This window comes from Coregonus lavaretus (genome assembly GCF_964263955.1).
Source record: "Coregonus lavaretus genome assembly, chromosome: 24".
In the NCBI taxonomy this organism is placed as follows: Eukaryota; Metazoa; Chordata; class Actinopteri; order Salmoniformes; family Salmonidae; genus Coregonus; species Coregonus lavaretus.
Window position 1 is genome coordinate 26703778 of NC_140011.1, and position 27449 is coordinate 26731226.

The window sequence follows — 27449 nt, forward strand, 5'->3', positions numbered from 1 at the left end:
GCATCCAAAGAACACCATACCTACTGTGAAGCATGGGGGTGGAAACATCATGCTTTGGGGCTGTTTTTCTGCAAAGGGACCAGGACGACTGATCCGTGTAAAGGAAAGAATGAATGGGGCCATGTATCGTGAGATTTTGAGTGAAAACCTCCTTCCATCAGCAAGGGCATTGAAGATGAAACGTGGCTGGGTCTTTCAGCATGACAATGATCCCAAACACACCGCCCGGGCAACGAAGGAGTGGCTTCGTAAGAAGCATTTCAAGGTCCTGGAGTGGCCTAGCCAGTCTCCAGATCTCAACCCCATAGAAAATCTTTGGAGGGAGTTGAAAGTCCGTGTTGCCCAGCGACAGCCCCAAAACATCACTGCTCTAGAGGAGATCTGCATGGAGGAATGGGCCAAAATACCAGCAACAGTGTGTGAAAACCTTGTGAAGACTTATAGAAAACGTTTGACCTGTGTCATTGCCAACAAAGGGTATATAACAAAGTATTGAGAAACTTTTGTTATTGACCAAATACTTATTTTCCACCATAATTTGCAAATAAATTCATTAAAAATCCTACAATTTGATTTTCTGGAGAGAAAAAAAGCTCTTTGTCTGTCATAGTTGACGTGTACCTATGATGAAAATTACAGGCCTCATCTTTTTAAGTGGGAGAACTTGCACAATTGGTGGCTGACTAAATACTTTTTTCCCCCACTGTATGTGTCCTGTCTGTATCAAGCTGTGTCTTTGCCCAAGATGTGTATGCAACTAGTCTGCCTCTGTTCTGTCCCAAGCTGATGGAGTGACGGTTCCCTCTATCTCCTCCCTCAGTTCCATTGCATCAACAGCACAGCTGCCGGAGTTGCAGCCGCAGCTGGCTTTACAGAAATCTGTCTCCAATCTCCAGAAGACCACACCGGTAGCCAGTCAGGAGGTGGGTTTGGCCACTTACTTATTATCTTCTACATCTTGCGGTTTCACATTGTATTGTCATTTATTTTTATTGGAATTGTGTTTTTCATGTTTAATACAAATTCCTTTGTTTCCACAGAGCACAAACACAGGTGGACCAAAGCAATGGGCCCATCTAAATGGAAAGGCCGTAGAACTAGATGGTGAGTTGGAATGGGAAACCCAACTGCTTAAAATCACTAAGTGTCTATGGTCAACATTGATGGATTTGCTATCAGATGTCTGACATGCCCAATTTACTGCATGTCTCTACCACACCGCATATAATGATTCTCCAGCAGCCTCTGTTTCTTGTGTTTTTTTTTTTTTTACTGCTCTGACTGACAGCTGTGCGTCTTGTTTCCATGGCGATGGCAGGTTTAAGGGCCTCAAACCGACTGCAGCCCTTCTCTCACGAGGAATTTCCAACGCTGAAGGCTGCTGGGGAACAGGACAAGGCTGGCAAGGAAAGAAGCGCCTTCGATCTGTCGTATGGGCCCGGACCAAGCCTCCGCCCCCAGAGTGAGTCCAGTGAACAATGGCTGTGGTGGCACAAACATTGACTGAAATTCAAAAGCGGCCCACATGATTTGATGTTATGAATAGTGTAGCAGCCTCGCAGCATAGTTGCTAATAATTTGACAGGTGCCATGGGAAAATATTGTGCACATACTTTAAAACAACTGAATACACTGCAATTTCACCTCTTAACTCTTAAGCCACGGGCTTGTTTTCTCAAATCCGTTTTCCTCCTGTCTCTCCAGATGTGACGAGTTGGAGGGAGGGTGGTGGGAGGAACCTTGTGCCCTCATCCCTGCCGGCCGGCCTGCCCTCCGAGACCGAGGGCAAGGCCAGCAGCGTGGCTGAGACTGGGAGCTCCCCCCCTCCTCTTCCCCCCTCTGCCGCCTCCTCTATCCTCTCTGCCCCCATGGTCAGTCCCACCACTGCCACCATTGTCAGCGCCCCTCCAGCCCCGGAGCCCAAGGAGATCTCCCTGCGCCCCGCCCAGCCCCTCCGCAGGCCCGTCCCCCCTGCCCTGAACCATCACCAGCTCCACCACCCTACCACCAGCACCACCTACCACGACATGCTACCTGCCTTTGTATGTAGCACAGTACTACTCTCCATTTATTTTCACTTTATGACACCTTAATGCAAGATTCTGTTCTGACTGTATGCTTTTTGGCCATTGGTTTTCAGATGTGCCCCAAAGAGACTTGTAATGCTCCCGGCACTGCTGAACACACTGGCCCTGTCACTGTGGTCGCCCCAGTCCGCTTTGACAACAGGCCCACCTTCAGGCAGCCCTACCCCAACAACAACCAAGAGCCTGTCAAGTAAGTAGTCACCTGCATATGCCCACTGTCTGGAAGTGTGAGAGATGCTTAGTTAATGCTGGGAATTATTTTTTTTACTTAGCAAAAAAGATAATTGTGGACCTCTCACCTCCCCATGTTCCTATTCTCCTTGTAGCGGCGAGGTGGGGAGAGGAGAAAACCGCTTCATCCGCGGGCCCCCGCGCAACCCCTCCTCCCGACCCATCCGTCGACCCGGCGACAGACCCCCTCGTCCGGCCATCATCAACCCAGAGGACTTGAAGGATCTGGATGAGCTGGACAACGACTGTGAAGACGGCTGGGCAGGTGGGGGGGCTTTCTGTAATCGTCATCATACAAAGACTGAATCAAATTACACCAAAGGCAAAATTTCTGTACATGTGCCCCAATGGAACTAGATTGACCTTGATTAAAATGTTGCTCCCTTGCTGTTCCAGGTATCCATGAAGAAGTCGATTACGGCGAGAAACTCAAGTTCAGTGATGATGAGGAGGAGCACGCCGCTGGTGAAAAGAACAAGATGTGGTGAGATTAACCCCACCCCCTTTGTTAGTGACTAAATAGAATATTGTCAGTGCAATTTCTGTAGTTTTAAGCGCAGTGACTGATTGTGAGCATTTCTGTGTCCATCTCTGACCCAGGGCTGAATGGGAGAACCAACGTCGCGAGCGCCAGTTGTCCCTGAGCTCAGGAGAGGGGCCATACCCCCAGGATGGCCCTGAGGAGGAGGCCTACCAGGAGCAGATGGCCCACAGGAACACCAATGGCAGGTTCCCCTCTGGAGAAGCACAGGTAAGATCATGCCGGGGTCCACTATGCCTCAGACTGCTACCTTGCCTGGTCCCCCTAGCCTATTCAATGCCAAGTTTTGAGTAGAGTAGAGAGAGAGCGAGAGAGAGAGAGATGGTAGAGGTCACAGTAAGATGAACTAAAGTTCAGGCCTTTAAGCATACAGCATATATACTGTACACCTGTAGCTCAGAGAAGACTAGTCATGAGTCCATTGAGCACAGAACCCAAATCATGGAGAGTCCTTCCCCTGGTCCCATGATAACACCCTGTGCCGTCTCCAGGCCCAGCAGAAGAGCTCCGGGTCGGGCATGGCCCAACAGGGCGAGCCCCTGGAAGACCAGGAGGAGCGCCAGACCCAGGGCCCAGCCCGGGCCAAGTTTGTGTCACCTGAGCTCTCGGAGGCTGTGGAGAGAGCTCGCCGGCGCAGGGAGGAGGAGGAGAGACGTGCCCGCGAGGAAAGACTGGCCGCATGCGCCGAGAAGCTCAAGAGGCTAGACGAGAAGTTTGGGAAGACTGAGAGGCAGTTGTCGAGGTCTGAGGAGGAAGCAAAGGACGAGGAGAACAAGGAGGCAGCGCTGTCCCCTGGAAGAGAGAGCAAAAACCACCCAGAGAGCTGGCAGTACGGCATGAAAGGTAACACCAAACCGCTATTACTGTTTTGTTTAATAAACATTTATCCAGGTTGGTCAGTTGAGAAAATACTAATTTGCAATTGCAACAATGACCTTCTCAGTCATATAGTGTTCATTTATTGTTGAAATTGAGGATTTTACTGAATGCCTTTTATTGAACGACATGTAGGAAACAGAGGTAGCTATGTAAAAGTAGGATTATATCCCTCTCCTGTCCTGTCTCAGACGCTGAGTGTCCCTTGGAGCACTCCCCTGGACAGCAGGACTACAGGGACGAGGCCACCTCGGGCTTCGCCTCCTACCGCAGCGAGGACGATGCCGGGGCCGAACCAAACTCTCCCCTACCCGACTACGCCCACCACCAGGCCCCCAAGCCCCTCCCGCCCCGCTTCCAAAAGCAGCACCAGCAGCAGGTGAGCCACCCGGCTGACGCCATCCGACGCCTTCCAAACAGCCCCTTCCCTAATCCCCCTCCCTAATTCCTGGCGGGATTAGTGCCCAGCGGCACTAGAAAGGCCCATCAGAGTTCACATGAGCAGGTGTTTTCCATAGCGATCGTCGCCACCTCCCTGGCTGGAAAGGGGAGGGTATTATGAAGGGTGTGCTTGTTGTGTCGTTTTCTATTTAGTTCAGTGGTGGATACGTAGCAATAGGATACGCAACAAAACAGGAATAAAAGACTCACTGCTTATAGTGCACTTCCAAAAGCGTCTTTAAATGCAACTAGTGACTTTTTGTTTTTTTATTTGAGGTGAATAATTGTACCAGTGTGTATACTCAATGGGTTTCTGCTCTGTGTCCCTCCCACTCTCAGGAGCAAGTGTATAAGATGCAGCACTGGCAACAGCAGTCTGGCCACCCTGCCCCCTCCGGCTCCAGCCACCCCCAGAGGGGCTACTACCCCCCACACGTGCTGGGCTTCGACCCCCGCTGGATGATGATGCCCCCCTTCATGGACCCCCGCATGGCCCAGGGCCGCGCCCCTGTGGACTACTACCCTAACACTGTCCACTCTTCAGGTTAGGCCTGAGAAAATAGTATTGTTGTACTAAAGCAGGGTTTCCCAACTCTCTCCTTAGCCCCCCCCCCCCCCAGATGTTTCACATGTTTGTTTTAACCCTTAACTGTTTGCCTGATTCAATTAGTCAACTAATCGTTAAACTTTTGACTAATTGCATCAGGTGTGCCAGTTTAGGGTTAAAACAAAAATGTGAAACGTTTCGGGAGGCCTCAGGAGAGGGTTGGGAAACCCTGTACTAAAGGGAATGGTAAGGGGATCCCTTTAAAAGGAACAAAGTTGATTTTATTTCCTATCTTTTTAGTGTGACATCATTGTCAAACTTTATAGACTGATATAGATTCCTAAACAATCCTGTATCCGTATCATCTCTTACTGTAAAATACACTCTGTTTTTGTGTGTAGGAATTATGAAACCGCTGATGCAGCCAGACCACCTGAACAGCCCAGGGTCCGCCTCTGACGAGGGCTGCCATCCCAGCATGCATCAGGAAAGGAGGGCCCCCTCCACCGAGCCCTACCCTGTGTGGAACCAAGATGGCTACCCCCCTCGCAGTTTCACCCCACCCTACCAGAGACTGCACGAGAGCTCAAACAGGAGCCAGCCAGATGACCGGATTGACAGGACCTGCTCCCAGCAGGACTCGTACGAAGAGAGGGGAAACGAGTGCCTAGACAACCCCTCTGACGACCTCTCCCATCCGGCCTACCACCAGAGCAGAGGCCCTGACAGGGACCACCACTCGCACAACCAAGGCCTGCTCTCCACAGCCCCGAGCCGGCCCCAGCAGCAGCACGCAGACAGCGACTACCCCAAACAGGAGCCCAGAGACGGGCACCTGAAGGACAGCACTGACCCCCACGACGATATCTTTGACACCTCCAAGGAAAAGGGCTTTGACTCAGACTTCTGGAGGCGAGATGGAGGCCAGAAGAAGGAAGGTGGTGTTGGTGTTCAGAACCAGTGGGCTGATCCTGTCTCCACCTCCTCCGCCAGCATTGTAAGCCAGCTGTCTGAGACCGGCGGTAGGACCCTGACCCGCAGGACCGGCCCCATTAAAAAGCCTGTGCTCAAGGCCCTCAAAGTGGAAGACAAGGAGAACGAGAAGCCCAAAGTGGAGCCTGAGGAGAAGGTAGTCCCTTACCGCCTGGAGAAGGAGGTGCTCACCAACGTATATGACCTGAAGAAAGACAACCAGCCCCTAGTAAGTAACAGACGCTCGGCCTCGCCTGCTATCGAGAAGCAGCCAGAAGAGAAGCAACACCAACCACAAGCACCTGCTAAAGTAGAGCGGCCATCCAGTCCCCATAGTGAGGATTTGCCCAAGGAGAGCAGCTGGGACAGCGGGAAGAGCCAGTCCTCTAGAGATGACCGGGAGAGCAGGGAGCCTGCCGCACCACGACGCAACAACTGGATCTTCATCGATGAGGAGCAGGCCTTTGCCGGAGCCAGGGGAACGGGTAGAGGTCGAAGCCGTGGAGGCTTCAGGGAGTTCAGCTCCAGAGGAGACCGCGGTGGCCGGGGAGGCCGGGGCGGAGAGAACCCCAGAGGAGGCTACAACAATAACAATAGCAGGGACGCCGTTGGAGCTCAGAGACCAGGCAGAGGACTGCCCAGGGACTTTAAGGTGGAGGACCTGCAGCGGGGGAAGCCGAGGAGGCGCAACGTCAGCGAGACTCTGAGCGAGACCTCAGAGTACGAGGAGCTGCCCAAGCGGCGGCGCCAGAAGGGCTCTGAAAACGGAGAGGGTGGCAGCTACCCAGAGCAGGGAGAGATCAGGATTGCCGACAGAGACTCGTGGAGGTCGAACAAGGTGTACACGGAAGACCAGGCGGCTAGCGACACCCGAGACAAAGCCAAGGCCAGCAGCAGGGGGTTCGGAGGCGGCGGCCGCTCGCTGCCTCCCAGACTCGACGCTGGCAGGGGCTACAACACCGGCCGGGGGTTCAACAACAGCTCCAGAGACACCTCCACCTGGAGGGGCCGGGGGACCCAGTTCGGCAGCGGCGGGGGGCCCATGCAGGAGAACGGCTATGGCCCGGGCACCGAGACCTTCTCCAGGAGACCACCACCACCTGCGGAGCGCGAGCCTCTCAAATACAACCCCAAGTTTACCGGCTCTACCGGTTCCTTCATGGAGAATGGCACAGAGGACCGGTGCGTGGAGGGTGAGTACTACATAGACAACGACAACCCTGGACAACAGCCGTTGAGAAGACGGCGGCCGCCACGTCAGGACAAACCCCCGCGCTTCCGCCGATTACGTCAAGAGAGGGAGCCCGGCAGTGGCCAGTGGACCAGCGACGAGTACATCAATGGATCGGACGGATTCGCCAACCCCTGGCCGGGCCGCTCAAAGGAGGGAGGTAGAGAGGACGGCTGGCCCAGTGGCCACTACTCCGGAGGGGGAGGTAGGTCCGGTGGTCAGCACGGCCAGGCTGAGGACTGGGAGACTGGCTCGGAGAACAGCGACTTCAACGACTGGAGGGAGAAGCGAGGTGGAGGGCAGCAGCAGCAAGCCCATGGGGGAGATGTGCACTCAGACTCTGGCCACGGGGAGCTTGGCTCTGTGGAGAAGAGGGAGCTGGCCAAGAGGAGCTTCTCCAGCCAGCGCCCCCTGGTGGACCGGCAGAACAGGAAGGGAGAGCCGGCCCTACTGGAAGGGAACAAGATGACACGTTCCTCAGAGAACCCCAACGCACCGCCCTCCTGCAACAGGAACGACGGCTGGCAGAACGGAGGGGCCTCCAACCATAGGAGGTGAGTACTGTGCTAACTTTGGCCTACGCTAACTTGGTGTGAGAACATTCAACAAAACTGTGGATATTGTTTTTTTCTTGACTTGTTTCAAAACATCCTCTGTAGCTTTTAAAAACAACACTTAGCAACACTTTTGCAATATTAATACCCTTTAATGGTAACACCTGACTCATGGAATGTCTCTCCCTTCTTCCTGCAGGAACAAAGAGGAGTCAGGCCTAGTCTACTGTGTCGAGCAGTCTGAGGAGGGACACCAGCCCAACGAACCCTCAGGGAAGAAGCTGGACAAGGAGCTGAAGACTCGGTCTGTGAAGGGAGACCTGGCCGAACCATTGTCTCTGTACGACCTCAACAGCTACCACAGTGAGTATGCCAGGCACCAACCTCATAGTAAAGCATGGCTCAAATGTAACCAGGGTTCTCAAACTGGTGGCCCGTGGACCAGATGAGGCCCACAGACTGATTTAATGTGGTCCACTGTTGTCTTTGTAAATTGCATTTTCATATTGGCTATCTCAGTGTGTTGTAATGGCGTAAATGTTTGTCTTCCAGTTGAGGGGGATGCTGGGGGTTCCAGTCCAGACGGGTTCCAGGACCTGTCCAAGAAACAGCAGCGTCGTCTTCCACAGGAAGACGACAGGAGGAGGAAGGAACATGGAGCTCCGGTAAGTTGACAGAACATTAAAATAAGCCTGAAACACAAATAATGGGCACAAGGGCTTTGGGTGTCTAGAGAATAGACCCTGTATTGAGTAAAATCTAAATAATTTCAAATGGATTAACCTCTACGGGATCGGTGTCCCGTATATGGGATGGTTGAGCTAACGTGCGCTAATGTGATTAGCATGACTGTTGTAAGTAACAGCTAACTTTCCAGGACATAGACAGTTCTTATATGGCAGAAAGTTTAAATTATTGTTAATCTAACTGCACTGTCCAATTTACAGTAGCTATTACAGTGAAAAAATACCATGCTATTGTTTGAGGAGAGTGCCCAACAACAAAAAACGTATTTCGGCAACTGATACGGCAACCTCTGAAGGTAAATAATGTACTTACATTCAGTAATCTTGCTCTGATTTGTCATCCTAAGGGTCCCAGAGATAAAATGTAGCATAGTTTTGTTTGATAAAAATCAATTTTTATATTCAAATGTAGGAACTGGGTTCTACAGTTTGAACCCCTGCTGTCTCTGGCTCCACACCCACCCCGCCCAGCCATCTAGATGTGTGAAAGTTAGTGTATAAGCAATAATCCATCATTTATGACAATCCTGGGAGTGTGTAAACTTACATTTTGTATTACCATATCATTTTTGTATGTGCTCTATAGTTGTGTACTTGAAAATGTATCAATTGACCAATTCGGCACATTTGGGCAGACTTGATACAAGATAGTCCATTATTGCAACGCTTCACTGGATCAATCTGAAACTTTGCACACACACTGCTGTCATCTAGTGGCCAAAATGTAAATTGCGCCTAAACTGCAATATTATATTGTGGCCTTTCTCTTGCATTTCAAAGATGATAAAAAACATGAGTTTTTTTTTTTTTTTTCGTTTTTTTTTTTCTTCTTTGTATTATCTTTTACCAGATCTAATGTGTTATATTCTCCTACATTTAATTTCACATTTCCACAAACTTCAGGTCCTGAGCTACAGGTAGTTAGATTTGGGTATGTCATTTTAGGCGAACATTTTAAAAGGGGTCCGATCCTTAAGAGGTTAATGCAAGCAGCAATACTTTTACTAAATGTTTTTCCCGAAATATCTAAATCTTATATGTTAAGTATAGTTGTACATAACTTGAGCTGCTGTGTTGTACTTCATCTATGAAAAATTGTCTTCCTCTGCCTCACACTCCAGGTGCCATTGAAGAACAGACCGATCACCTCCAAGATGCCCCCACGGTTTGCCAAGAAGCAGGGAGGCATGACCATGGATCAGGCAGAGGAGGGCCTCTCTGCCAACAACCTGGGCACTGAGATTTGGGAGACCAACAGCTCAGGTAGGAGCAACACCCCAGCGCTCATAATTCATCTTCCACCCAATCTGATAACTGAGAGTAACTCACTCTGTTGCCCATACTCTGCTCTTCTTTCCAGATGAACATTATTTTGTTGTCAACTGTATTAAAGATAATCTTAGACTCCAGTGGTTCTTACATTGTTCTTTTCAAACCCTCAGCTCTGTCAGTCCAGTCATCTGGAGGAGACTCGTGGACCAAGCAGGTGTCCTATACAGGCAGCGAGCCTAACTCTGAGGACTCTGATGCTGGGCCTGAGCAGAGCAAGGAGCAGCACAAGCCCGGCCCCATCGGCAACGAGCGCTCGCTCAAGCACCGCAAAGGCTCGGAGGGTCTGGAGGGCGGGCCCATTACGCCCGTCAACGGCGTGAATCTCCACGTGGACACAGTGCTGCCCGTGCCGCCCATAGAGTTTGGCGTCAGCGCCAAGGACTCTGACTTCAGCCTACCGGCCAGGTCCACCCCAGTGCCTGTGTCCAACCCCGTCACCAAGCTGCAGGACGCCCTTGCCAGCAACGTGAGTACAAATACACTGAGTACTACACGATTTCCATTGTCACCTCATGATTATAAGGTGGGGTGTTAAAAGGAATCCTTGAAATTGCTTCACCTAGAAGTGGATTGATTTAAATAAATATAAATGAGATGTAAAATGGACAAAAGATGTCATTGACTAGTTGTGTTAATAACCTGTGTGTCTGTCTGTAGCCGGCCCTGACCCAGGCCATCCCCATGCTGTGTAGAGACCACCTGCAGCCTGGCATCAACCTCAACCCCATCTCTTTCCCCAGCGCTGACCTCACACTCAAGGTACACTATCCCCACCCCACTACCTCTCACTCTCCACCAATCAGACACCTCTAAACATTAGTCTTGTTAAAGAGATTTAATTCTCAATAACCTACCTGGCTAAATAAAGGTAAGGTTAGTAAACACCAAAACGTTTTTTTGTGTACTTTCACTAAACATTTCCTTCCCTTCATCCCCTCTTCCTCAGATGGAGTCGGCCCGTAAGGCGTGGGAGAACTCCCAGTCTCTCCCTGAGCAGGGCTCTCCTGTTGGGGGTGCTGTTGGTGCCCAGCCCCCCTGCAGCGTGGGCTCCTCCAGTGGGGTCAGCTACAGCTCCTTCGGAGGGGTGTCCATGCCCCCCATGCCTGTGGCCTCCGTGGCGCCTTCCATGTCCATGCAGGGTAAGGGGACACTCAGACACATTAACATTGACATTATTGGTATATTTGGCCAAGGACTATGCATTGTATGAGTGTACATTGTATGAAATGTACATCTGTGTGTTTTAAATAACAGAATTGTATTTCCCTCTGTAGGTAACCATATCCCCCCGCTGTATCTGGACGGCCATGTCTTTCCCAGCCAGCCTCGTCTGGTGCCCCCAACCATGACCCAGCAGCAGAGCTACCAACAGGTATTACACTCACAAGTATAGGGTCTTACAGGATTGTATTCCATAATTTATCTTCTTAAAAAAAACCACATTTATTTGGGTTTTTCTTTTTGGCAATAATCAACAAAACTACACCATGTGCAGCGGAACACTAACTGTAATATTATAATTCAAACCTTCCTGTGTGTGCACGCAGGCGGCTGCCCAGCAGATCCCCATCTCCCTGCACACCTCTCTGCAGGCCCAGGCCCAGCTTGGTCTCCGGGGGGGCCTGCCTGTCTCACAGTCCCAGGAGATGTTCAACTCCATCCCCCCCTTCAGGTCCCAGGTGTACATGCACCCCAATCTGTCCCAGCCCAGCCCCATGGTGCTGTCAGGTGGTGGCCCCCTCAAGGGGCCCTACTCGGCCTTCCCGGGCATGCAGCCGTCGGATATGGTCAAGCCCCAGTCGGGCTCCCACTACCAGCCAATGAATGGTAGCCAGGCCATGGTCTACGATGGCCAGATGAACCAGGGCCCTGGCATGGGCTCCTCCCAGCTCATGGACTCCCAGCTCATCCAGGTAAGAGGAGCCACTCTCAGTGGCACACTTGTGTTAGTTTGAAGGAAAACTGTTAATTTGGCTTTTAATGGAAACTTACTCTCGTAATTCAATGTTTCAAAGTCCAATGCATTGATCATCTCTCGCTCTCTCCAGGTGACCATGCCCTTGCCGGGCTCCCAGCTGCGTTATGGCTCTGCCCAGCAGCACCTCATCCTGCCCCAGTCCATCCAGCTCCAGCAGGGCCAGAACCTCTCCGTGGGAGCCGCCCGCAGGATGCTCCCCCCTGGCTCCCAGCCCCCCGTCATGACCGGCAGCAGAGAGGTGAGCGCCACAGACCCACCAAGTGTCCCTTCCAACAATGTTACAGCCCAACTACCTTAATGATTGGTCAATGTTAGCTTTAGGTTGGATTTGGAAACATTTCATGCATAAACAAAAACTAAATCTCATTGAATGAAGTGAAACCCATCCCTTTGAAATAGAAGGGATAGTTCACCTAAATTACAAAGTTACTTGAATGTTTTCGCAGAATTTCCCAATGTCTACTGGCCCGTATACTACTTACAAGGTAAGGATAAATGTGTGAGTGAATTTGTCATTTGGGTGAACTATCACGTTAATGCCACAACATTTCATAGATTGCATTGAGATGTCCTTACATGTATATTTAATGTTTGTTTGTTGTCCTCTAGACCTCCCAGATGGAAATGAAAGGCTTCCAGTTCCCTGACAAGCCCAATCACTCCCAGGGCATGCCCGGAGGATACAACAGGTGAGCTGGAACAGCTAAATGTCACCCTGAAACTGTTAGACCGCAACATGTCTACTCTTAGTTTTTATCCTTATAAACACGTGTTCATGTTATTGTAACATGGCAAAGGATTCTACATGGTTCGCTGCCAGTAACATTTAGTTAATTTAAGAAACATTTAGTGATCATATAATGGTATTAAATAGATGTTATTGAAAGCTAATGGTAAATCTATCTCTGTCCCTCTCTCCCCTCAGACCAGGGTCTGCCAGCCCCAGTGGGAAGCCGTCTGGCCCCGTGCCTGGACATTACACCCAGCAGGTATGACCCAACACAGTCATACACACATTAGGTACATACACACACCTTGGTAGTACTAGTTATTGCTCACACTCTACAATCAACAACCAAGGTCAACCAACAATCAAGGTCCTCCAGAGCACTTCACACACACTTTCATATGAACAAACACAATTTTTCAGGCTCTGCACACTGCTCTTACACTAGCAGGCACGACACACACACAAACGGTCATGACTCACACAATCCCAGCTGCCTATACACACACACTCATATAGCCTCCCCCTCCCATTTCATTGGAAACAGAAGACGACCTCCATGCAGGCTGTTCAGCAGCGAGGCTGGGCCTGCAGTGGCCCTGGCCTGACCTGTAGTTGCTGCTACAGAGACCCAGCCACCGGCTGGTTTGAGGCCCCGCTGTGCCCCCTCCACGGCAAGGTTATAGAAACCTCACACTCAATCATTCTGCTTGTTCAAATCACTGTGATGTTGTTGCACCATTTTAAATGACTGATCAGTTTTGTCATGCAGCTACCTTGAACTGCTCTCACAATGGCAAAACGGCCACTCAAGACCTTAGTGTACTTTTGAGTCACGAGCATAAAGCAATTTATTTGCGGCCTTGCACACGTCTCCGCTACCCCCCCAAGGTTTGCCTAAAGAAAGATAACCATGCAGATATACTGAGCCATGTTGCCATACTAACAGTGTGTATTTCCCTCCCTTCCTCCTCCCCCTCCAGGTCCCCCCTCCTCAGGGCAGCATGGTTATGCACATGCGTCCCCCCACCACCGGCCCTTTCCCCACCCCCATCCAGAGACCTGTCATGCAGGTCAACAAGACCGTCATCATCCGCTCCCCCCCTTACCCCAACTCCGGGCGCGAGCCCCCACACTCCACACCCCCCTTGGCCCCCGAGCCCCCCGTCAAGGGGCCGGAGGATGGCATGAAGGTGAGCCACCCACTGTAAATACAGGTAATTAGATTTTATTCTATTTTGTTTTTTGTTTTTCTTCAATCTAATGTGCAAATTAGACCATTTTAAAAACATGAATGTTTTAACTCTATTTCCCTCGATATGGCCTAAAAATCATATCAAAAAAAAAATTTCTACTTTATGGGCGATTCACGGTATATATCGATTTTTTTCTCTCTAAATAAGCTAAAGGTCAATACACTTCATTTCAAACAGTCGGCAATAATTACATTTACATCATTTAGCAGACGCTCTTATCCAGAGCAACTTACATATTGGTGCATTCAACTTATGATAGCCAGTGGGACAACCACCTTTTTTTTTTAGCACCGTGGTCTTGTAGTAGATGCGAGCCTCAACTGGAAGCCAGTGGAGTGTGCGGAGGAGCGGGGTGACATGAGACAACTTGAGAAGGTTGAACACCAGATGGGCTGCAGCGTTCTGGATAAGTTGTAGGGGTTTAATGGCACAGGCAGGGAGCCCAGCCAACAGCGAGTTGCAGTAATCCAGACGGGCGATGACAAGTGCCTGGATTAGGACCTGTGCCGCTTTCTGTGTAAGGCAGGGTCGTACTCTGCGACTGTTGTAGAGCATGAACGTGCAGGATCGGGTCACCGCTTTGATGTTAGCGGAGAACGAAAGGGTGTTGTCCAGGGTCAAGCCAAGGTTCTTTGCACTCTGAGAGGAGGACACAATGGAGTTGTCAACCGTGATGGCGAGATCATGGAGTGGGCAGTCCTTCCCCGGGAGGAAGAGCAGCTCCGTCTTGCCAAGGTTCAGCTTGAGGTAGTGATCCGACATCCACACTGATATGTCTGCCAGACATGCAGAGATGCGATTCACCACCTGGTTATCAGAAGGCAAAGGAGAAAATTAATTGTGTGTCGTCTGTGTAGCAATGCTAGGAGAGACCATGTGAGGATATGAACTCCCGAGTGGCGCAGTGGTCTAAGGCACTGCATCGCAGTGCTAGCTGTGCCACTAGAGATCCTGGTTAGAATCCAGGCTCTGTCGTAGCCGGCCGTGACCGGGAGACCCATGGGGCGGTGCACAATTGGCCCAGCGTCGTCCAGTTAGTGGAGGGAATGGCCGGCAGGGATGTAGCTCAGTTGGTAGAGCATGGCGTTTGCAACGCCAGGGTTGTGGGTTCGATTCCCACGGGGGGCTAGTATGAAATAAATAAAAATAATAATAATAATGTATGCACTCACTAACTGTAAGTCGCTCTGGATAAGAGCGTCTGCTAAATGACTAAAATGTAAATGTAAATATGACAGAGCCAAGTGACTTGGTGTATAGGAGAGGGCCTAGAATAGGAGAGGGCCTAGAACTGAGCCCTGGGGGACACCAGTGGTGAGAGCACGTGATGCGGAGACAGATTCTCGCCACGCCACCTGGTAGGAGCGACCTGTCAGGTAGGACGCAATCTAAGGAATTCAGGGCTTGTAAAATTATACATAGGCTAAATATTAACCTTCCACAACCATGTAAATAATTACATTATTTTATCAAAAGTTTAACCTGCCCTTTTGCAATGATCTGGCTGTCATGTCAGTCTATGAAAATGCCCTTTTTTGTTAGAAATTTTACCAGAACCATACACAGTGCACATCCACTAATAATGACCAATTTCTTGTAGCAGGTGAATGCATTATAGAAAATCAACACAGGTCTCATAAACAATCTCTCAAGCCCACTTATTAGTGAGAAGCCAGCTAATATTTATATTTCAAGTCTAGCCAACTTGGATCTATTTGTTAGCTAATAAGGTAGAACAGTTGAACTGTTATGAACACACACTTCTGTCCACATGTTTGAACAGCATGCTAGCCTGTCCGCATTGTTTAGATGTTGAAATCAAGTGGCCTACCTGGATAAGATGCTTATTTCTCAGAATGAGAACGAGTTGACAATTCCTTATATAAATGCCACTTTATGCACATTGCAAATGTATAAAACGCAGACTAGACAGCTAGCGCAACACTCTGTGGCTAAAATGCTGCTAGCGGTACCGCAATGCCATACGCGACAAACTGAGCATTAATGTTAATTGATACTCCCATTTTAGTAGGGTCTGCTCTGCGCTCAATTTTGAGAATTGAGACAAAAATTGTACGTTTTCCTCTATTACAGTAAAATAATGTCTGGAAGTGTTTCGGTGTCCATATGACCGATTCTGTTGGACCAAACCTCAAATGCAAATAGTGAGTTGAAACTGCTTGTCAGAGAGGGACAATGATCTTTCATCCTTGTTGTTGTGAGTGGCAGGGGGTGGGACTTGGTGTGTGTGGGAACTGGGAAGGTGCATAGCACAGAAGGAGCAAAGGAGACTAGACCAAAAAGGCATGAGAACAAGCTGACAAACTGTCATCAAAACGAAATAATAAAAAACGTGACACTTGCGGTACAGGCATTTGGAATTTCAAGCTAAAACATTAATTTGAATTAATTTGATATGTTGCCCAGCCCTACTTGTAACATTAGTGTTGTTTTGTTGCCCATTTGAAAACGATATGAAACGTTAACCTTCCGTTTCTTGTGTGTGTGTTTGAGTAAAGCCCTGAGGGATAGGCGTCAGCTGGTGGGTGAGGGGAGAAGGCACTGTCGGGGGGGCCTGATGACCAGCAACCTCCAGGAGCCCCTTCATGGCTGGCAGGGCAAACCAGCACCATGCACCGGAGCCATCAAACCCCAGGCCATCAAAGTGGAAGAGGGCAAGGCATAGCAACGGACCTTAAACCTCCTTTTAACCTTCACGAAGCCTGCTTCTGAAAGACACAACCCCCTGCCTCCTCCCTCGGCCCACCTCTCAGCCTTCTATCACGAACTCCCAGAACCGGACACCAACTTTCAGAACCGGACACTATTATTATTATTATTATTATTATTATTATTAAACACCACATATAGAGATATAAATATATATAAATATATACATAGACACAATAGTTTGGGACACTCTTCTAAGCAGACTCTTCAATGTCCTCTTTATTTATTAACGTTCATGTCCTTTTTGAGAGAAGAATAATGGTAACAAAAAAAAATATTTAAAAAATCAAGTTTTCTGTGTTGCTCGCCAGTTACTCGCCATCAAAGTCCGAAAAAGGAAACGGCCATCTCCTGCAGGTAGTTCACTTTCGTAGTTCACCCCTTTTTTGACAAACTGAACTTACCTTTTTGGACTGTAGCCTTGTAGATGAGGCAGGCACTTGACATGTCACTAAAAGAAAGCAAATCTGGATGCGTTGAAAAAAAAATAATTGCAGAGCGGCACATTTTGTTTTTTTCCCCCCAACTTTCACATTTTTCGCAGGTAACCGTGGAGTTTTAATATTTTTTTTTGTCACCATTGCCTATTTGCTCTATTAAAGGACTCCTTTTATTCAATAAAAAAATTCCTTCAAACCCAGATTTGAGGACATTGTGTGTAGACGTGGAAAGGTGTGACCCGGGGTGTGTCGCCCTCCCAGGGTACTTCACACAGCTCGTGAACTGTGACAAAACTGCTTAGATTGTTAGAAAATGTTTCCGTTATTTTTAAAAGGCCGTTTTTTGCTTTTATGTCGCTCTCTGGCCTTTATGGATTTCCTATTTTAGAGAAATCATGTTGCCTCATTTGAAGCTTCCCTGGCATTGATGCAGTGTGTGCATGTGATGTACTGAACGTGTGTTAACTGCAGGGCCTGATCCAGGACCCTGTCACAAAATTTCAAAAGGCTCTGAAGTCAGTGGACATGTGCCGCCGCAGTGTGTGTGTGTGGTTTTGATCAACCATGCTGGCAAAAAATGTGGGGTTATTCTTTAGTGTTGGGGAGTGAGGGCGGGCTTCATTGACTTACTGTACGATCCCAATAGCTGATTCAAATGATTATATCACTATCCTTTTCATTGTAATGCGTTGTTGAAATCTGAATTCACATCTGATACATGTCAAGTGATTTTATATCGCTCTCCTGGAGTGTTTTTGCTTTTGCTCCTAGCGCTATTATAAACACATCTGTATAATTTTTTTCAACACAACTCGATGGAAAGGTCGGCGGGGTTAGTGAAGAAATGAGTAGGCACACCTCCCTAGTGAACATTTAGCACCATGTAAGGTCTCTGGGTAATAAATGCAGCTTAACTGTAACTCTCAATCTCAATCAGGGTCCAAATATGTTACAATTTGATGGAGGGGGTTTAGAGTTTAGAGATGCTTGATGAATTTGTATTATCTTAGCAGACATATTTTTTGTGAACGCTGCAGTTGCTTTGGGCTCTCAGAAGGAATATTAAAGCATTTCTGTTTTGTTAGAAAAAAGTGAACTGTTGGCATCGCATCATGTGTTTTTTTTTTTGGGGGGGGTCACTAATTTTGAAAGTCATATTTACTATTACAATGTCATAACTGCTTAGAAATGTTCATGCTTATTATAATGCTCCATGACACTACAAAATGTTCACTCATCTTTATGTTGCTGTCTGTACATGATGCATACCTGTTCAATTATATTCCGAGTTGTGGTCAGTCAGGGAGGGTGGGAGTCTAAAAACCATATGTTTGATTTATATATTGTATCACTAATAAAAGGATAAATGTTTAAAAGGTCACTGATGTTCTCACAGGGTGGACTGCTTTAACTTGTGAATTGGCTTATTGGACGTTGTGATGGCTTCCCTGCTTTTTGCTGTGACCCTGTCAGTTTTTGGACAGGGACTGGAAGGTGGACACTGAAACCTCTTATACACACCTGAGAAACTGCATTTGGTTTCTGCCTGCGCTCGACTTCTATTACTGTACCTACACCAAGATATCACCATGATACTTATTTTTTTTGTACTTTTAAGATTCAAATGTCAGTTTTTGTCAGAGGACCAGTGCACTCGAACTGATCCAACAGTCTATTTATCCTTCCTGATGTTTATCCTTTCAGATATATGATCATATTTGCCCTTTTCATTGTTAAGAGCTTATTGAGAGAAAATAAAGCGGTTGTGCTTTTTCCAAACCGTTGTCTTTGTTGAATTTCTATTGTGTTCAAGGCTGTTAGTTGGATGAGCAAGGTGTGTATGTATGTGTATATATATATATATATATATTCAAGAAATAAAACGTATGTATTGAACCCGGCAACATTAGCAATACAAACGGGTTATCGTACCATACTTGGTAGGCCTATCGTATCAAATGAACCGACAGGTGGTGGTGGTTTTCACCTGGGGAAAAATAAGCCAAGTGAATGTCATGACGTCAGAAGTGTCGAATTCCACACATTTTTGTCAGACAAAGGGGGCTTGCTACACTGCAGAGAATTGTTAAGCACTTGCACTCTAAACAGGATATCTTGACGGAATAAATCAAGTAGAAGGTAAACAAACATTTTTACTCGAACTTTGGACGTCAAGTTCTAGATACATGAGGTGGTCTTGGAAGTTTTGTCAATTGATGTCTTGTCGGTACGTTTGAAAACTTTTGTCGTGCAACGCATCTCGCAAAGTACGTAAGTAGACTACCTTAGTTGCTTGTACAAAGTGTACTGAATGACTGAAATATAATGGGGTATTTTTATATTTAATGTGGAATAAAGATGAATGTCGCCATGTTTTAAAACACTCGCGAATTTCGAACACTTGAACGTGGCAGTCGGCCCTTACTTAATCATCCAGGGATAATGTATCCCGAATTCCGGCAGATGGCGATATTGAGTCATTTAATCTTACAGTCCAAAGAGCATGCATGCAGCCGGCTGTACACTCTTATCCCCCGTGGACGAGTTCGTACATAAAACATTAAAGCTGCTAAGGCGTCGGATTCCTCCTTAACTAGATTTAATGGCGAGAAGGAAGGGAAAATATGCATACTTTCTTAATGCAACACCATTTTCCACCACCATGCTAGAGTGGCTAATGCTACTTCCTGAAGCCAGGGCAAAGATATGGATATAATGATTAGATACTTACTGTATGTCTCCGTCCTAACAGTGGGCTGTCAAGCTCCCGCCCTCTCTTTGGATTGGTGTATACATCTCATTTATTTGAATATAAAAAATATATTCGAAGAGGGGTGTTGACGTTAACCGGCTGTATTCAATGGAGAGTTAGATGCTATGCTAGCCTCAAATATACATAGACTGTCTTGAATTTCAACAGGGACAACTGCGATATAAAGTGTTTTTTCACGTGCATCACACTTATATCACTCATAACAACCTAAGCATTACAAAACTTGTATTAAATCAAATAAGCCTCACGTATCCAAATAGAAATTCATGTTTATCTTGACTCAATTCGACACTGTCTCATTGCCCCCATACAAAAACTCCTCAATTGCTTAATAATTAGGGATCTGCCTAACATGGGCAGCTCGCTTTGCCTCCCTCTCTCTGGCCAGGGCAGGGGTAAACAACAGACTGCTGCAACCTGATCGGCTGAACGCAATATGCAACCTGGACTAGCATTCCTAGACATTAGCCACTCTAGCATGGTGGTGGAAAATGGTGTTTCATAAAGAAAGTACGCATATTTTCCTTCTTGCCATTAAATCGAGTTAAGGAGGAAACCGACGCTTTGCAGCCTGAATGGAGAAGGTGTATGTACGAACCGGTCAACGGGGGATAGGAGTGTATAGCCGGCTGCATACATGCCCTTTAGATGGTAAGATGAAACGACACAATATCGGCATCTGCCGGCCTTTGGGCTAGGGAGAATTATTTTAGGGAGCATGAAGTCGAGTGTCTTCACTAGGAACCAAACGGGGGGGACTAACTTGAACTTCCAATAATAAATGCACATTTTCATTGCAAAACGTTTTGTTATGGTGGAGTAATGATTACACAACCATGGCTTCTAGTGCTCTTGCTATGTGCTCATGTAGCGAATGGAGGGAAGCCAGACGGGGGCAGAGTAATAAGGGCAAGCATTCCTGTGTCATAAAGGTCCAGACATCTTGGCAGATATAGTGCCCAACTCTTGAGAAGCTGGAGTAGGGGGGTTTGGGAAACCCTGGAGCAAATTCTTGAAATAATAGCCTATCTAATAGGCCCAATTAAATGAGTGATGTACATGGTAATTTGTTGTATGCTAAAGCTTCTTTGGGAATATAAACTCATCATGGCCAGAAAAGGTGGTGAAGATTTATTGGAAAATGGTTATTTAAATATGTATTATGTTTATTTGAAACATTTGAAATTACAGTAGACTATTCAGGCGTACAGTAGCCGGATCGCATAGAGCAAAATAGTTGATCATTAAGTTTGCCGACGACACAACAGTGGTAGGCCTGATCACCGACAATGATGAGACAGCCTATAGGGAGGAGGTCAGAGACCTGGCCATGTGGTGCCAGGATAACAACCTCTCCCTCAACCTGACCAAGACAAAGGAGATGATTGTGGACTACAGGAAAAAAAAGAGGACTGAGCACGCCCCCATTCTCATCGACAGGGCTGTAGTGGAACAGGTTGAGAGCTTAAAGTTCCTTGGTGTCCACATCACCAACAAACTATCATGGTCCAAACACACCAAGACCGTCGTGAAGAGGGCACGACAAAGCCTATTCCCCCTCAGGAGACTGAAGAGATTTGGCATGGGTCCTCAGATCCTCAAAAAATTCTACAGCTGCACCATCGAGAACATCCTGACTGGTTGCATCACCGCCTGGTATGGCAACTGCTCGGCGTCCGACCGCAAGGCACTACAGAGGGTAGTGCGTACGGCCCAGTACATCACTGGGGCCAAGCTTTCTGCCATCCAGGACCTCTATACCAGGCGGTGTCAGAGGAAGGCCCTCAAAATTGTCAAAGACTCCAGCCACCCTAGTCATAGACTGTTCTCTCTGCTACCGCACGGCAAGCGGTACCGGAGTGCCAAGTCTAGGTCCAAAATACTTCTCAACAGTTTCTACCCCCAAGCCATAAGACTCCTGAACAGCTAATCATGGCTAAGACTCCTGAACAGCTAATCATGGCTACCCAAACTATTTGCACTGCCCCCCCACCCCCACCCCATCTTTTTATGCTGCTGCTACTCTGTTAATTATTTATGCATAGTCACTTTAACTCTACCCACATGTACATATTACCTCAACTACCTCAACTTGCCGGTGCCCCCGCACATTGACTCTGCACCGGTACCCCCCTGTATATAAAGCCTCCTTACTGTTATTTTATTTTACTTCTGCTCTTTTTTTCTCAACACTTTTTTGTTGTTGTTTTATTTTACTTGTTTTATAAAAAAATTAATGCATTGTTGGTTAAGGGCTGTAAGTAAGCATTTCACTGTAATGTCTACACCTGTTGTGTTCGGCGCATGTGGCCAATAACATTTGATTTGATCTATTTACTCCTGTAAAGTGGGTCCAGTTAAAACATTTTACCTTTATATTAACACAATGGAAAGGTCAAATGCTTTATTATCTAAATGTTGAAAGTGCGTGGACGACAGAGAGAAACAAAATGGTGCAGTTTGAGGCCATGTGGTGGAGAGTGATGCGGGCGCTGGAGATGGAGATGGGGATGTGAGCAGGTGGGACTGGGAAGGTGTGATGTTGTTGATGTTTGTGTGTATGTGCGTCTTTTGTATTGTTTGAAGACAAATACGTACCAAATTTTTTTTGGAGATGCGACGTTGTAGGCCTATAGGCTACTTCGCCAGTATGAAACCATCTCAGTCAGAAAATGTGAGGGATTTATTCTGCAGTTTGCGGGAAGCTAAGCACATTCTCACATCAAGTTAAATTTGTATAAATGACAACTTTTGCGTGAACTGGTGCACACACATTTTGGGGTATATTTTGTACATACAGTGCCTTCAGAAAGTATTCACACCCCTTGACCTTTTCCACATTTTGTTGTGTTACATGGATGAAATGTTGATGTTTTGTCACTGGCCTACACACAATACCCCATAATGTCAAAGTGGAATTCTGTTTTTCAATTTTTGTACAAATTATTTAAAAATGAAAAGCTAAAATGTCATGAGCCAATAAGTATTCAACCCCTTTGTTATGGCAAGCCTAAATAAGTTCAGGAGTAAATATTTGCATAATAAGTCACATAATATGTTGCATGGACTCACACTGTGTGCAATAATAGTGTTTAACGTGATTTTCTTATGACTACCTCATCGCTGTACCCCACACATACAATTATCTATAAGGTCCCTCAGTCGAGCAGTGAATTTTAAACACAGATTCAACCACAAAGACCAGAGAGGTTTTCCAATGCCTCGCAAAGAAGGGTATTGGTTGATGGGTAAAAATATTAAAAGCATACATTGAATTCCCTTTGAGCATAGTGAAGTTATTCATTACACTTTGGATAGTGTATCAATACACCCAGTCACTACAAAGATACAGGCGTCCTTCCTAACTCAGTTGCCGGAGAGGAAGGAAACCGGTCAGGGATTTCACCATGAGGCCAATGGTGACTTTAAAACAGTTACAGAGTTTATTGGCTGTGATAGGAGAACACTGAGGATGGATCAACAACATTGTCATTACTCCACAATACTAACCTAATTGACAGAGGGAAAAGAAAGAAGCCTGTACAGAATACAAATATTACAAAACATGCATCCTGTTTGCAACAAGGCAGTAAAGTAATACTTCAAAAAATGTGGCAAAGCAATTCACTTTTTGTCCTAAATACAAAGTGTTATGTTTTGTGCAAATCCAACACAACATATTACTGAGTACCACTCTCCATATTTTCAAGCATAGTGGTGGCTGCATCATGTAGGGCGGCAGGTAGCTTAGTGGTTAAGAGTGTTGTGCCAGTAACCGAAAGGTTGCTGGTTCTAATCCCCGAGCTGACTAGGTGAAAAATCTGTCGATGTGCCCTTGAGCAAGGCACTTAACCCTAATTGCTCCTGTAAGTCGCTCTGGATAAGAGCGTCTGCTAAATGACTAAAAAAATAAAAAAATTAAATTATAGGTATGCTTGTAATCGTTAAGGACTGGGGAGTTTTTCAGGATAAAAAAGAAACGGAATGGAGCTAAGCACAGGCAAAATCCTAGAGGAAAACCTAGTTCAGTCTGCTTTCCACCAGACACTGGAAGATGAATTCACCTTTCAGCAGGACAATAACTTCAAATGCAAAGCCAAATCTACACTGTTGTTCCTTACCAAGAAGGCAGTGAATGTTCCTGAGTGGCCAGGCCAAGTTACAGTTTTGACTTAAATCGGCTTGAAAATCTAAGGCATTACCGTGGTCCTCTGTAGCTCAGCTGGTAGAGCACGGCGCTTGTAACGCCAAGGTAGTGGGTTCGATCCCAGGGACCACCCATACACAAAAATGTATGCACGCATGACTGTAAGTCGCTTTGGATAAAAGCGTCTGCTAAATGGCATATTATTATTATTATTATTATTATTATTTACCTGAAAAGGGTTGTCTAGCAATGATCAATAACCAATTTGACAGCTTGAGGAATTTTGAAACGCATAATGGGCAAATGTTGCACAATCTAGGTGTGGAAAGCTCTTAGAGACGTATTACCCAAAAATACTCACAGCTGTAATCGCTGCCAAAGGTGCTTCTACAAAGTTTTCACTTTGTCATTATGTGGTTTTGTTTGTAAAAGTGTGATATATATTTTTTATCCATTTTGAATTCAGGCTGTAACACAACAAAATGTGGAATAAGTTAAGTGGTATGAAGACTTTCTGAAGGCACTGTACGTGTACGCATGGTTTATAAATGAGGCCCCAGACCACTTAGCAGAGGCAGTAGTACATTTGTAGGGTCCAGGGAGTCAACACTCATTATGATGGAATTTGATACGTGTCTTCATTATATTTTGTTGTGCTTTGTCTCAGGATGTCAGGTAAGGCAGTCAGGCCAGACGAGGGTCTGATGATGATGCAGGAGCTTGAAGACCGTCTGAAGGAGCAAATTGATAAACTAGAGCACATCCGTCTCTCTGCTACTGAGCTTAAAGACAACCTCTCTGGGGTTTGTTTGCACTATTCATTCTCTCACTCAACTACTGTAGCCTATAGGCCTATTTCCCCCTATTCTGATCTGAATATTGATCCACTACATCCAAGCCCCATTGTGCTCAGGGAGGGATATATACTGAAATATGACAGTGTATCTGTTTCTACACCATTGCAGAACAATGGGGATCTGAACCAGTCTATTGCTGACCATCTGGACTGGCTGGGTCAGCTGTCAGAGCGAGTGGAGACCCTTCAGATGAACACATCTGTCTTTGTTCAGGTGAGAGACAGTTTAACTGACAACTGCTTCTGTGTGTGTTAAGAAGATGTGCATGGTTTTCTATAATATCAGGGCTTTTGTGTGCAGATGAACCCGAAGCCTCGTACCTGGGGAGGGAAGCAGGGCTCCAGGCACTCTCCACGCTGGGGCCGGATCCACAGTCTGGCTGATGATGCCCAGTCTGAGTATGGCTGGTCTCCTATCCGCACACGACGCAACAGTGACGCTGCCTCCGAGATGTCCTGCGCCTGGTGACCTGGTGGCTCAGATGAATCAGTTGGTTGGACCTGGATCAGGGTGCTGGCAATACCAGGGTTGTGGGTTTTAATTGCGTGGGACACATTGACTGTGTTAACTGCAAGTTGCTTTGGATAAATGCGTCTGCTAAATGACCATACTAAAAGACCTGATTACAACCAACTAACTAAGCTGCAGACAAACATACATTTTATATTATATCAAGGCCACAATATTAGTCACTATCCACTCACATTTCTGTAATTGTATCGAATAGTTCAACATTTCACTGCAGTGTTTTATTTGAGAAATTGTATTTTATTGTGCACTTCTGTGGCGCTTTTCTGTCTCTTGTAAAATGTTTGTTGATATTACTCAGTTATCTGATTTTGTTTTGGTCTTCTCATTGTTGTGATCTTTTGCAGCTGCCAGCTATAACCAATGATGAAGCCACAGCGCCTCCATCTTGGAACTCTACCCACAATTGTAAAAATGTTTTGGGAGAAGCTATAGAAATGCATTTATTTAATGTCTACATTAGTTTTTGCCACATTTATTCTATTACAGACACCTTAATGCATAGTTTTACATTATATTATGTGAGCTAACCATTCAAACAAATATTGAAACGTTTTCTCAATAGCTAATAGTATAATTGTTTTAGATTACTATTGATACTGTCCCCACTACAACCAAAAAATACTTACACTGAACCAAAATATAAATGCAACATGCAACAATTTCAAAGATTTTACTGAGTTACAGTTCATATAAAGAAATCAGTCAATATAAATACATTATTTAGGCCTTAATCAATGGATTTCACAACTGGGAATACAAATATGCATCTGTTGGTCACAGATACCTTAAAAATAAATAAAAGGTAGGGGCGTGGATCAGAAAACCAGTCTATCTGGTGTGACCACCATTTGTCTCATGCAGCGCGACACATCTCCTTCGCTTAGAGTTCATCAGGCTGTTGATTGTGGCCTGTGGAATGTTGTCCCACTGTTCAATGGCTGTGCAAAGTTGCTGGATATTAGCAGGAACTGGAACACACTGTCGTACACGTCGATCAAGAGCATCCCATTTTTTACATTTACATTTTAGTCATTTAGCAGACGCTCTTATCCAGAGCGACTTACAGGAGCAATCAGGGTTAAGTGCCTTGCTCAAGGGCACATCGACAGATTTTTCACCTAGTCGATGCAGGCCATTCAAGAACTAGGACATTTTCAGCTTCCAGGAATTGTGTACATATCCTTGCGACAACGGGCGTGCATTATCATGCTGAAACATGAGGTGATGGCGGCGGATGAATCTCATGACAATGGGCCTCAGGATCTCGTCACGGTATTGCTGTGCATTGAAATTGCCATTGATAAAATGCAATTGTGTTCGTTGTCCGTAGCTTATGCCTGCCCATACCATAATCCCACCACCACCATGGGGCACTGTTCACAACGTTGACATCGGCAAACCGCTCGCCCGCACAACACCATACACCGGGATTCATCCGTGAAGAGCATACTTTTCCAGCGTACCAATGGCCATTGGAGGTGAGCATTTTCCGACTGAAGTCGGTTACGACGCCAAACTGCAGTCAGGTCAAGACCCTGGTGAGGACGACAGTTTGTGCAGAAATTCTTTGGTTGTGCAAACCCACAGTTTCATCAGCTGTCCGGATGGCTGGTCTCAGACAATCCTGCAGGGGAAGAAGCCAGATGTGGAGGTCTTGGGCTGGCGTGGTTACACATAGTCTGAGGACGGTTGGACGTAAAGCCAAAATTCTCTAAAACAATGTTGGAGGCGGCTTATGGTAGAGAAGAGCGTCTGCTAAATGACTAAAATGTAAATTAACATTAAATTATCTGCCTACAGCTCTGGTGGACATTCCTGCAGTCAGCATGCCAATTGCATGCTCCCTCAAAGCTTGAGACATCTGTGGCATTGTGTTGTGACAAAACTGCACATTTTAGAGTGGCCTTTTATTGCCCCCAGCACAAGGTGCACCTGTGTAATGATCATGCTGTTTAATCAGCTTCTTGATATGCCACACCTATCAGATGGATGGGTAACCTTGGTAAAGGAGAAAAGCTCACTAACAGGGATGTAAACTAATTTGTGCACAACATTTGAGAGAAATAAGCTTTTGTGCTTATGGACAATTTCTGGGATCTTTCATTTCAGCTCATGAAACATGAGACCAACATGTTACGTTTATATTTTTGTTCAGTGTAAAATAATGTAATTTTGTCCTTGAATCATTTAATTGAAATACTGTAGAATTCCATTCATTCTGCTGCTACTGGGGAGTGGCAATATGGCCGAATGGTGGCTTCAAAATCTCTCTCTTAAGGGCCAATACATAGCATCAGCAATCCAGGGTTTATATACATCATTGGCTAAACTTACCTAAAAAAGTGTACACCTTGTTATGTAGTTATCTGTGTATCTTTTCTATTAAATAATACAAATACCCTCCACACAATCTGCATATTGAACCATTTTTAAACCTGTTCCACAACAATAA

At 46.4% G+C, this 27449-nt stretch overlaps 2 protein-coding genes across 13 annotated transcripts in view; both read left to right on the forward strand.

The window, feature by feature from the left end:
• Positions 1-18468, forward strand: part of LOC311099592 (protein PRRC2B-like) — a 41122-nt gene extending 22654 nt beyond the window's left edge. For 2 of the 9 annotated variants that reach the window (XM_084140286.1, XM_084140287.1), the window contains exons 4-29: positions 821-923; positions 1041-1104; positions 1319-1462; positions 1705-2042; positions 2141-2277; positions 2414-2583; positions 2715-2802; positions 2919-3069; positions 3351-3702; positions 3927-4114; positions 4516-4720; positions 5125-7480; positions 7680-7843; positions 8033-8145; positions 9348-9489; positions 9669-10024; positions 10216-10317; positions 10505-10697; positions 10833-10930; positions 11106-11471; positions 11607-11774; positions 11983-12021; positions 12146-12225; positions 12467-12525; positions 13247-13480; positions 16039-18468. In XM_084140286.1, the coding sequence (XP_083996412.1) occupies positions 821-923; positions 1041-1104; positions 1319-1462; positions 1705-2042; positions 2141-2277; positions 2414-2583; positions 2715-2802; positions 2919-3069; positions 3351-3702; positions 3927-4114; positions 4516-4720; positions 5125-7480; positions 7680-7843; positions 8033-8145; positions 9348-9489; positions 9669-10024; positions 10216-10317; positions 10505-10697; positions 10833-10930; positions 11106-11471; positions 11607-11774; positions 11983-12021; positions 12146-12225; positions 12467-12525; positions 13247-13480; positions 16039-16205 (6577 nt within the window). In that variant the 3' untranslated portion in view covers positions 16206-18468. Of the gene's footprint in view, positions 1-820; positions 924-1040; positions 1105-1318; positions 1463-1704; positions 2043-2140; positions 2278-2413; positions 2584-2714; positions 2803-2918; positions 3070-3350; positions 3703-3926; positions 4115-4515; positions 4721-5124; positions 7481-7679; positions 7844-8032; positions 8146-9347; positions 9490-9668; positions 10025-10215; positions 10318-10504; positions 10698-10832; positions 10931-11105; positions 11472-11606; positions 11775-11982; positions 12022-12145; positions 12226-12461; positions 12526-12810; positions 12961-13246; positions 13481-16038 lie in introns of those variants that run through there. The other 7 variants (XM_084140288.1, XR_014609735.1, XM_084140291.1 and 4 more) reach the window with 7 other exon arrangements.
• A 256-nt stretch (positions 18469-18724) lies between these two features.
• LOC311099645 (uncharacterized protein) lies at positions 18725-27066 on the forward strand. 4 transcript variants are annotated; one of them, XM_084140366.1, is made up of 4 exons: positions 18725-18956; positions 24277-24412; positions 24575-24679; positions 24767-27066. In XM_084140366.1, the coding sequence occupies exons 2-4, from the start codon at positions 24278-24280 to the stop codon at positions 24932-24934; spliced, it is 408 nt and encodes a 135-aa protein (XP_083996492.1). In that variant the 5' UTR covers positions 18725-18956; position 24277; the 3' UTR covers positions 24935-27066. The 4 variants fall into 4 exon arrangements, with proteins under 4 accessions (XP_083996492.1, XP_083996490.1, XP_083996491.1 ...); XM_084140364.1 differs by having other exon boundaries at positions 18725-18828; XM_084140365.1 differs by having other exon boundaries at positions 18840-18960.
• The last annotated feature ends 383 nt before the right edge of the window (positions 27067-27449 follow it).

Excerpts from the sequence above, each read along its gene's own strand:
- LOC311099645 (XM_084140363.1), top strand. Across the intron at positions 24,413-24,574 it reads TTAAAGACAACCTCTCTGGG|AACAATGGGGATCTGAACCA; the intron begins GTTTGTTTGCAC and ends ACACCATTGCAG. Across the intron at positions 24,680-24,766 it reads ACACATCTGTCTTTGTTCAG|ATGAACCCGAAGCCTCGTAC; the intron begins GTGAGAGACAGT and ends TTTTGTGTGCAG.